General features: G+C 38.3%; 1 protein-coding gene across 1 annotated transcript; it reads left to right on the top strand.

The window, feature by feature from the left end:
* Positions 1 to 6,293: 6,293 nt before the first annotated feature.
* Positions 6,294 to 10,663, top strand: LOC108934772 (transmembrane emp24 domain-containing protein 2). Its single transcript, XM_018752851.2, has 4 exons — positions 6,294 to 6,680; positions 7,476 to 7,668; positions 8,979 to 9,086; positions 9,405 to 10,663. The coding sequence occupies exons 1-4, from the start codon at positions 6,501 to 6,503 to the stop codon at positions 9,527 to 9,529; spliced, it is 606 nt and encodes a 201-aa protein (XP_018608367.1). The 5' UTR covers positions 6,294 to 6,500; the 3' UTR covers positions 9,530 to 10,663.
* The last annotated feature ends 434 nt before the right edge of the window (positions 10,664 to 11,097 follow it).

Here is an 11,097-nt window from a genome sequence, read left to right as displayed (position 1 = left end):
CGGCCACTCCGTGCCATTAGCAGCAGCCTGCTCGTAGCCCGCGTTCCCCTCATCCTCAGCCTCGGTCGGACCGGAGGACAGCGGAGGAGCGGGGCGTCTCCAGCTGCCTGTCCATTCGGGGAAGCGCCTGCTGAACAGGTGAGCGCCACACAGCCGCTCGTATCGTCCGATTCAAGTTTTATTCATGGAATTCGTTTCGTACTGCCAAAACCACTTCCCCAAACGATGACAGTTTATTTAAAATGTAATACAAATTAATGGCAACTAAAGTTTTGCGAATATGAAATGAGCCAGTGGCAGAGTATTAATTACCATTTTTGTGCAGTTAATGGAGTCCAGTCTGTGCGTATTGAGTTTAGTTATGATTTTTGTAAGATTGAAATATTACCTTGCGGTAAAATATTTCAATCTTTTACATTTCTAGCAGCCAGGCTGAAGTACTGGTGGTATATGTGAAATGACCATGTGCACCAACATCACTTGGGTATAAAGGAGAGATCATTTATATGCTATTTAAACATATATATTTAGTGATATAATAAATACGTATTTTTATTAAAAATTATGTCATACAATAAATGTGCCGTGAAACCTATGTGATGTGGTGTTGGAGGAGTGGTGACCGCAGGTGTTTGTGAAGTTCAACAGGTGCTTGGGACCCTTTTTCTGTGCTCGTAGTGACCGAAAGGCTCTGTTCACACTCACAGGGTTTAAAATCTGCACCATCGCTGACTTGTGCTTGTGGGACTGAAATCTTCAGGTTCTTTGTTTCTCTTGCGAAGTTCAACTTGCTCTGCTCATTTATGGAAAGATCTATGGGAAGAACATTAGAGTCAATTTAGGTATTAAATATGTATGCGGAGATGAGAGTGCGCCGCTCTCCATGGCTCTTGGATGGCCTTGCTTTCAACAGTGCTGTCAATACTCCTGCAGACACTCCCTCCTCTTAGGATGCAACTGGGGAAAAATAAGTGGAACATACGGGAAACCTAGTTAAAAATGTTGAGTGTGAATTTTCATTTCTCCAGGTCCATTGAAGGAGCCTCACATTCTATCCATGAAGACATGCTGAAGTCACAGCCTGAGGTGGATCTCTATTATTTGGAGATGGAGCCGCTGACTATTCGTTTCCTGCGGACTCTCAAGGAGCTTCTTAAATTTGTGCTTTTTAGTTACACTGTGCTTTTGGGAGCTCTACTCTTAGCTGGTTGGACGACGTACTTTATGGTCGTTAAATAAACTGACCGTCTGGGTCAAAATGTATGGGGAGAAATTATACTTTGACTTGTCACTATTGTTTCATGCTGCAAAGATTCCGTTATTCTACAAAATGTATTTTATTTCATTAAACACATAATGCCTAATGCAATAACTGTTAAGGCAATGTCAATAACATGATTACATAAAAGCAAAGAAGAAGCCAAACCCCTGTACCTGCACATTTTCACACTATACGAGTAGGCATTTCCAGTTTTGATTAAATTTGCAGAGAAAATTATTATAGGCACTAGGACTAAATTATAGACGCTTCTGGTGGACCAAAAGGCTTCCTCAGTTATGTTTACACATCAAAACACTGTTTAGTAGGTACTTTATGCCTATATGAAATTTATGTTACATTGGCTAAAAGTCAACTGGACAGAAAGTCTAGAATTTAAACATGTTTGTTGCCTTAATTGTATACATTTTTTTAAGTGTTTATTATTTGAACTACTCCATAAAACATAGTAATCACATTTTAGTTCATTTCTGTTTTTCATTGTAGATTTTATTTACTGATTTAAATTCAAGTTGAAATGCATTAAAAATGAAAGGATAATAGTTTTTAGGTTAAATTTTGTTTTTTTTTTTTATTTTAGTGTTATTTATACATGCAGATCCATTGAAGACATTATTTCCTGCTTCAAAGTGAAATTCAAATGTTTTTCTATAAACAAGCAACCCAAAGTCAATATTTTATGATAACATATTTAGAGACAATTCTATATCTATTTCATTCCAGAAGACAACATGTTTATCTCAGTATTTACTCTCATAAAATATAAATTTGATATAAATAATTAGAAAAATTAATATTATTAACATAATATTTTTTTGTAACAATTGATACTGAAATAATAGTGTTAGCACCCAACTATGAAATGAAAAAAGAAAAAAAAAGGCCTTTCAAACACAAGACCACATAGAAAAGAAAACAACACAGAAACAATGGAATTTATACAGACATGAATATCACGTATAAAACATAAACACAAATGGTGATGGGTGCTGTAAGAAACTGGAAGGGAATGGAACAGCTGGACCCTTAGAGGTAGATGGGAAACAATAAAAAATGCTAATTGTGTTAACTTGGGTTTTTCAGTTCATTTACATTTATTTATTAGCAGATGTTTTTTTTTTGAAGCAATGTACAGCTTAAAATAAACAAAAGTATATTTCACAGCACAAAGAATTAGATGCAGACACATGATGAACACATTTTGTTTGTCTAATGCAAATTTTTTCGGCCCACATTATATGAGTAGCTGCGTAAAGAATGGTCAGATATAAAGATGACTGTTACAGATGGTCTGATGCAAATTTACATAAATTCACAGAGCTGCAGAGGATAGAAAATCAGGAGAAGCCGTTTTGAAAAATAAGTGTTCTGAGGACCTTTTTGAACATTGGAGGGGATTTAGCAGTTCTGAGGGAAAAAACCACCTCCATCACATTCCACCACATCAGAAGCGAAATTGAGAGCCTGAGGACTTTTGATTTTGGAACATGTGAGAGTGGGGCCAATGAGCAGCCACAGGTGGAAGAGTATTAGTTTGGATTTTGTCAGGAAAAAATATTACATTCATTCATTTAGCAGATGCTTTTCTCCAAAACGACTTCCAATGAATACCAGGCAGTGTTATCACCCCACATCTTATTCATCCAAGGTGCCTTACATTGCTAGATAAATTAAATGCTAAATGCTGTGTCACCATGACACACACACACACACACACACACACACACATATTTTCTGAACTGCTTGTCCCATTCGGGGTCGCGGGGAGCCAGAGCCGAACCTGGAAACACAGGGCGCAAGGCTGGAGGGGAAGGGGACACACCCAGGACAGAACGCCAGTCTGTCACAAGGCACCCCAAGCGGGACACGAGCCCCAGACCCACCGGAGAGCAGGACCCGGTCCAACCCACTGCACCACCCCACCATAACATCTAAACATATTTAAAAATATGTTTTTGTTCCTATGTTTTCACTTTAAGGCTAATTGTGCACCAGTATTAATATCAATTACATATTTCATATTACATATAGTACAACTGAAAAACAACAGTTAATTCTCAGTGTAATGTAATAGTGGGGTGCATTCAATGAAGATTAAATACATTTATTCATGTTTACTTTTATTAATTTAGCAGACACTTTTCTCCAAAGCAACATACATCTCACAGAACAATACAAAAAGGGCATTTCATCAAAAGAAGGAGAGATTTGGATGCAGACATGTGATTCCTGACCCCAGTCAATATGCCACATGCCATTTTATGAACCCACATATATTACACATGTAGCTGCCTATAGGCTTTACATTATTAAACAAATTATATAAAATTATTAAACATAACATGTTCAAATAACTAAGAGCTCACCTTCAATGAAAAAGCACGGTGCAGGGAATACAACATGTTACATATTTACATTACATAAATTTTTTCAATTAGCTGACATTTTTCTCCAAAGCGATTTACAATCCTTATCTACATAAAATTATTTACCCTTTTGTTTATTTTTTTTTACTGGAGCAATCTATGGTAAGTACCTTGCTCAAGAGTACTACAGCCAGAGGTGAGATTCAAATTCGTGACCTTTGGGTCCAAAGGCAAGCAGCTCTAACCACTGCACTACCAGCTGCCCACTACATACATATTCATTACTTCTGTGCTGAAAATATTGATGGCTTACTGCTGTATCTGTATTGCTATTTTCATTTATTTATTTCTTCCCAGAAGCCCAAAGCAAATTACTTTAATTTATGAGTTCAAGTGAGAAAATACCTCAAGCCTCTGTACAACAAGGCAATCTGGTGTCACTTACCTGACACCCTTGATACAGCAGGTACTACAGCAGGAGCGGGATTCAAATCCAGGTACCTTCAAGTTACGGGAAAACTACTCTAAACACCACACTGAACACATGAAAGGACACTTGTTCTGTAAATGTCATAATTAACCAATATTTTTCTGAAAGTGTGTGTGTGTGTGTGTGAGTAACAGTGTTTGCATGCTAAACTACTTATGTTTAACACATTTATACTGCCTGGTAACCTCTATTGGAGCAATTGAGGGTAAATACCCGCTGAATGGTACAACAGAAGGAAAATGCAGGTCTATTTCATTGCAAAGTGGTAGCTCTGATTAGTACACTACCCACCACCTCAATGTCTGTCTTGTTATCTAACACTGTTGACTGACATTTAATGGAAGACTACCCATCAGAAATCTGGCTGTTCACTTAATTTATACAGCTGGCTAAAAAAATTTAAAAAGTACACTGGCTACACTTTCAGTCACCTGACACTGGTACTGTACATCTGTTTTGAAAATACTAAGTTTCATGGTTATTTATTTTTCTAAAATTTGCATTTTCTGTAACTTTAAAGTGTTTTAAATTTAATTTAGACCGAAGGTAATAAAACACAGTAAGAGTTTTACACTGTGATATAGTGGCATTATGTTCATAACCTGACTGATACCTTGTCCTCTTCGGATAGACTTCGGACCACCTCAACCTTGCAATGGACAAGGAATTATTGATAATGGGTGGATGGCAGGACTGCAGACTATTTTTTGTCTGCTATAGCTTTATTAATAATTAGGTAGGTATGTAGATTTAGCTTTTATTGATTATCACACTGATAAAAGTAACTTTGGAGTTACAAACAAGTATTCTGGTCCCCAGGGTGTCTGTAAGATGAGGACCAAGTGTGCATATAATGATAACATGTAGTTCTCTGGAAATTGATGAACAAAGAGCAGATTCATAGATAGTAACTTGTGTCCAAATATGTTATCATAATACACCCCTCCACCTCTATCCAAACACACTTTGTTCCTGATAGTCTGACCATGTTGGGTGGGCTATAAAAAGAGAATGTCAGAAATAGCAATGTCCGTATAATGGTGAGGGGTGAACTACCAATTTAATATCATTTCATAAGAATGAGTGAGGAGTGACACTATGGCACAGTAGGTAGCTCTGGTGCCTCACAGATGCTGGCCTGTGTGTTTGGATGTGGGTTTAAATGTGGCTCAGTATTCTCCCTGTGTTTGCATGGGTTTCCTTCGGGTACTCCTATTTCCTCCCACAGTCCAAAGTCTTTTTTCAGGTGAGCTAGTGTTTCTAAATTGCCTATAGTGTGTGCGTGACTGCCCTATGATGTATTTATGCACTACTTACATTTACATTTATTCATTTAACAGATGCTTTTGTCGAAAGCAACGTAAATCTCAGCAAAAAGTACAATCAAGGTACTATCAGGGCTGTATGGTACCTAAGGCCCTATGGCTGGGCTTCAGACAAGTGGGACCATGTATTACGATGAGTGGTTATTCATACTGAATGAGTGATAATACATATGCAGAAATAAATATACACCCATCCCTCAATTAACTGGGTTAATATGCTCCATGATATCACCCAATTAGGTGAACAGTATCATCATATTTCATAATATTTGTTCCATGCTCTTATTTCTAGCACCCATTCATTCATTCATTCTCAGTAATTGCCCATCCATTGCAGGGTTATGGTAATCCGGAATGTATCCCACGGCCATGGGGAGTGTAAAATGACCACGTAAGCCAAAACGCAGTTTTACTGAATTGTAAAAGCCCGTTGCACAGAAAAGGGAATATATTTCTCAAAGCCATTACAGTGATTTTTCCTTAAGTCAGGAGTCAGTCATATGAACGTCTGACAACTGCAGATAAGCTTTACTTAGTCATCAAGCAATTTCCCTGAACATTGCTTAATGTGAATATTATCAGAGGTGACCAATAGATTGCCCTACAGTGAGATATTTCTGTATTGTAGTTTAATAGATAACCCAGTCCCCTGGAATTAATAATTTACACCTTACTTTGGGATCACCCAAAGACAAGGTGAATTTATGCGACGTTTTTCTCTCACTGGAGATTGGAGTGTTGCACACCGTCCTCCACAACAGTAGGTGGCAGCATTTACACCCAGTAGCTACTCGCTAAACAACAACGAACCATAAGAGAGTAGAGTAAGACTGGAGTAGCTCTGAATATTTTGTCCCTCGCCGTATTCCGTTCGACTTTACGTGGCATTCGTACCGAAGCTTGCGTTTCCTTTCCACAGTCAACGCAGCTACACAAACTCCACTTCTGCAAGTTGATGACTCGCGGGAAACCCCGAGGCGCGCGGTGTTTCTTCCTTCTTTAATAATTACCTGAGTGCTGAAAAAAATCAAAAATAAAAAATGTACACTCTGTCGGAGCTCATAATTCTTGTGGCGGTCTTATCCGCTACAGTCTCTGGCTATTTTGTCAGCATAGACGCGCACGCCGAGGAGTGCTTCTTCGAGCGCGTCAACTCTGGCACCAAAATGGGCCTCATGTTTGAGGTGGCTGAGGGAGGCTTTCTCGACATCGACGTGGAGGTGAGGCGGCGCGATTCCCGAGGCGCGCAGCGCGAGCTGGGGCCCGGCGCTTCCAGCACGCCGGTGGCCTCCGTGCGCATGCGTACTACTGCTTCCCTGCCATTTGGGTTGAAACAAGAAGACTTGCATTATACTATAATGCATCACAAAGTGACTGAGAGCAGTACGTAGCAGTTTTGGGCACTCAGTTACCTGTTCCTGGTGAAATATAACGTTCTGACTTCATACCTGATACTGAGCTGCCCGTGGTGGTCTACGTACATAATTATTTAATGAGGGAGGTCTTTGGCTGCAGCGCTTTTAGTTACCAGAGGAACTAATGCCTGTTACCTGCTTCCTGGAGTTGGAGGTGGTTGGTGAGCAGCAAGAAGTGTGTTCTCGTTCTTTTCTAGTCATCTGAAGGCTTCCTTGTCTCACTCCTGCTGTAGTACCGTTGTCCTGATTTGACACAGTACGAACGAACCCCGCTGTATAATAATGTGCAACAAGTCTTTGTGAAGCTGATTACATAATGTTGTATCTTAATTTGAGTAACAGTGAGATAATTGAATGGTTAATTCTCAGTTCTGGCATGTGTGCTAGAATGGCATTATTGATATGTTCCTTGAAGTCATATTTCATATCATTGTCAGATATTAATCTAGAGTCGATGGAATTAGGCCAGTACCACCACACTATCTACATTCCTACAAACTGTAAACGGACCTCTGTGAACTTGTATTTTAGCTTGAACAAAATGTCATGAACAAACATGAACGGTTGGTAATTGTTTTGAAAGTTTTTCTCCGTTTACAGATTACAGGGCCTGATGGGAAACAGATTTATAAAGGAGACAGAGAGTCCAGCGGAAAATATTCTGTGGCAGCCCACATGGATGGCACATATAAGTTCTGCTTCAGCAACAAGATGTCCACCATGACCCCCAAAATTGTCATGTTCACCATTGACATCGGAGAAGCACCCAAGGGGGATGGCATGGAGACGGAAGGTGGGATGATTGTTTTTTTGGGGGGAGCAGTGAGAAAGTTATGGTCTTTTGACCAGTTTTCAAATTCTGCATCATCTCAGCTTTTTAAAACTTAAAAACTGAAAGCATCAGAGACTTTATTTCACATACACATATTTAGTAAACAGACATCTGAGTCGGGTTTGGCTATTGTGGCCCATCAAGTACTGTCCTGTTTATCCATTTACAGATTCTTTTTTTTTCCAAATGCATTTAATTTAACAGACCAGTCTTCTCTTGAGTCTCCTTTGCTCTGCACTTGCAGTTTTTTTTTTTTTTTTAAAATCCAGACTCAAATTAGGAATGGTTACTATTATATGAACATTGTTTGTGGATGTATCTGTGTAAAATTGGTACATCATAGACATGTCCTTTGCCTTTGTTTGTTTTTTTAATTTTGATGTTGAATTCTTGGAAATGTTTATTCACTTTGAATCCCATTTTGTCATCTATTTGGAATATACTGTTATTCCACAACCCAAGATAACATGGAGAAATTTGTATGCTAGGATCAGTCTCCTCACATGAATGTTCCCTACTTAATTATTTTGCAAGCACGGATCACATGGTTGCCATTGTACATGTCCTTGTGATACTGCTTTTCCTTCTACTCTCTCTCCTTTCTCCTGTGTTTTACATCCCTTTGCTCGGGTCATTCCTTCTCAGGGGGTGGTGACACCTGGGATGGTACGTTTAAGCCTGCATGGCTATAGCAGTGTGATTAATGACTTACACGCTGTGATTGTTTTTTTTCTTTGTTTGCAGCATTCAACCTTAAATTGTTGTCCTAGTGTTCTTGGTTGTGCAATTTTGGTTAAGAAACACCTTTTGTGTGGCTCTGAAAACAAAGCAATGAGCAAATTTGATTACATTTGCTATTCTAAGGAAACATTTGTTGTAGGTTAAGATTTATACCAGTGTTATGGCTAGTTTTAACCAATTTCTCAGTTAAATAAAATAGATTAGGCTGTGTATTACAAGTGTGCATGATGCATTTGTGTGGTTTTCTTGATGTACTGACAGAGTGTATTAATGTTATCGATTTTATTTGGATTACAGGTGCGGCAAGCCTATGTTTTTGACTATGAAGCATGATTATAAGGTGTATTTTACTGATGTGAAAACATGCAATTGTTAGAATTTGGGAGAAATACATCATTTTCAAATATGAGTTATTTGAGAACAGTGGTATTTTGTGGTATCGATCTTGCATCACCCCATTTAGCCCTGTAGTTTTGTACATTTACTGCCTCGGTCAAGACTGATGAGGCTTGCACTGTACTTTCTTTTAGCTCATCAGAACAAGCTGGAGGAGATGATCAATGAGCTGGCAGTTGCCATGACAGCAGTCAAGCACGAGCAGGAGTACATGGAAGTTCGGGAGAGGATACACAGAGCGAGTAAGGAAGTTATGTCCTCCAGTTTCTAATCCTATGTCACACATAAATGACAGAAGTTGTCTGTAAGAGCAATGGTGTCTGTACTTTCATTTTTACAGCTCAGAAATCATTTCTCATTTTGATGCATCTTTCATCCATCCTTAATTTGACACTGAGCTAGTACTTTAACAATGAATTTTCCTTTATTTAAGTTATATACTGTGAATAGTTTATTAGCTTTAACTGAATTTATTTGAAGTGGGTATATAATAAATGCTGAAAAATATGTACAAACCAGTTGTATTTATGAATGCATCCCTTTTCTCCCCTTTTCTGCAGTCAATGACAACACAAACAGCAGAGTGGTGCTCTGGTCCTTCTTCGAAGCGCTGGTCCTGGTAGCCATGACACTAGGACAGATTTACTACCTGAAGAGGTTTTTTGAAGTGCGAAGAGTTGTGTAAAAAAAGAAAGAATTGAAAGCCTGTTTTCACCTATGAATTGTTTCATTACCAGGACCCACTAGCTTCACCCTTTTCTTCAGGACTGAAATTCTGACTTTATTTAGACCATCAAAAAAGTCTTTGAAATATATATAATTGTTTTGCCTTTTTTTGTTCAATATTCACTTTTTCCTCTGTTTTACAATTGATATTTCACAGCTTGAAGAAACTGATGGTACCATTATGTTGACTTTGAAAGCTGTCTTTTTATAACCACCTCTTCAGACTGAGGTAAAGGTTGCTTCAGCTTTTGTTTCCAGACTTCAGTGCTCTGTGAACCTAAGAAAAATATTAATTTATTTGATTTTAAATATTGGAAGTCTGTGAAGAGCCATCAAACCTGTGATCAGTATTGGTTTTCATCCTGCTGTTTTTTCTGCAGGTTTCAGTTGTGGTCACATTTGAAATGCAAAACTGGGTTGAGGGTTGTAGAGACTGGCCAGATCAGTGATGTAATCTTACTTTTAATTTCAATCCTATTGCTGGAGTCAGGGCTAAATACCTAGGCATTTCATTTGTCAGTACTCCAGCACACATTTCTATGGGTAAAACATGTCCGTGTGGAAGATTTACACTGGAATTGCAGCGTCGGTGCATCATATCCAAAGCATTCTGGTTGATTGTCTGCTTGTTTCAGGTCACATCTTTTGATCAAATGCAGAACCATTGACTTTGTGAATTGCTACTGTAAAGACTCCAGTGAATGAATTGAACCTTCTGTTTTGTGAACACTTTGGTTGCAGACATTTGTTCTTGCTAAGAAACCATTTGTTTTAATAGCAATGAGCAGGTGTACTACAGTGAAGGTGGCCATGAAGACAATGTGACTAGTGTACAGTCGCCTGCTTGTACTTTTTCTAATTGGGGGGGAGTTTTATACAACTTGATTTTCCTGGTTATTCAATGTGGTAAAATTCATGGGATGTTTTTGTTACCTTTGGGAAAATGGTGAAAAAGTCATGCAGTTTAGGGAAGTGTGCAGTGGATCTTTCAGGAAATGTGCCAGAGAACAGCTCAGCCAGAACTGTTGGCATGTGAAATTTGAGATGACAAACTACAATTCAGGTTTAGTAAATAAAAATCAATGATCCTGGAGAATTTTTGTCATTTTGGGCTTATTTGGACAGATTTCTGGGATTTCATTTAATGTCCATCTTTGAACTTTTGACACAAAATGCACTTCAGTGGTATTTGTTTCACTGACAGTTTATAGTTGTGACCCTGATTCAGGGTATATAATTATGGCTTATTTATATATATATATATATATATATATAAACAATTTATATATATCAGTATTTAACAATTCTGATAATGGTTATCCTCTAGAGATGATTTTTTTTTTTTTATGTACTGGGAATCAACATAAGATACATGTCTATGCAAAAATTACACTATTTGATGTCATTGAGAAAGTCCAACAGGGCAGATGTTTTAAAGTCTGTGTCAATGAGTACTAAGATGGGAAGTGGTACAAAATGCCATGCAACTTTCACTGTTGCTTCTTATCGCTGCAGTTCCAAGTATGT

Source organism: Scleropages formosus, chromosome 1 (genome assembly GCF_900964775.1).
Source record: "Scleropages formosus chromosome 1, fSclFor1.1, whole genome shotgun sequence".
In the NCBI taxonomy this organism is placed as follows: Eukaryota; Metazoa; Chordata; class Actinopteri; order Osteoglossiformes; family Osteoglossidae; genus Scleropages; species Scleropages formosus.
The sequence above is the reverse complement of the archived record's forward strand: the minus strand, read 5'-3'. Positions and strand labels throughout refer to the sequence as shown.

What these genes read in the sequence shown, in the direction of transcription:
- LOC108934772 (XM_018752851.2), top strand. Translation starts at nt 6,501, where the DNA reads ATGTACACTCTGTCGGAGCTCATAATTCTTGTGGCGGTCTTATCCGCT. An exon ending in TTCTCGACATCGACGTGGAG is followed by an intron (nt 6,681 to 7,475) that starts GTGAGGCGGCGC and finishes CTCCGTTTACAG; the next exon opens with ATTACAGGGCCTGATGGGAA. An exon ending in GGATGGCATGGAGACGGAAG is followed by an intron (nt 7,669 to 8,978) that starts GTGGGATGATTG and finishes ACTTTCTTTTAG; the next exon opens with CTCATCAGAACAAGCTGGAG.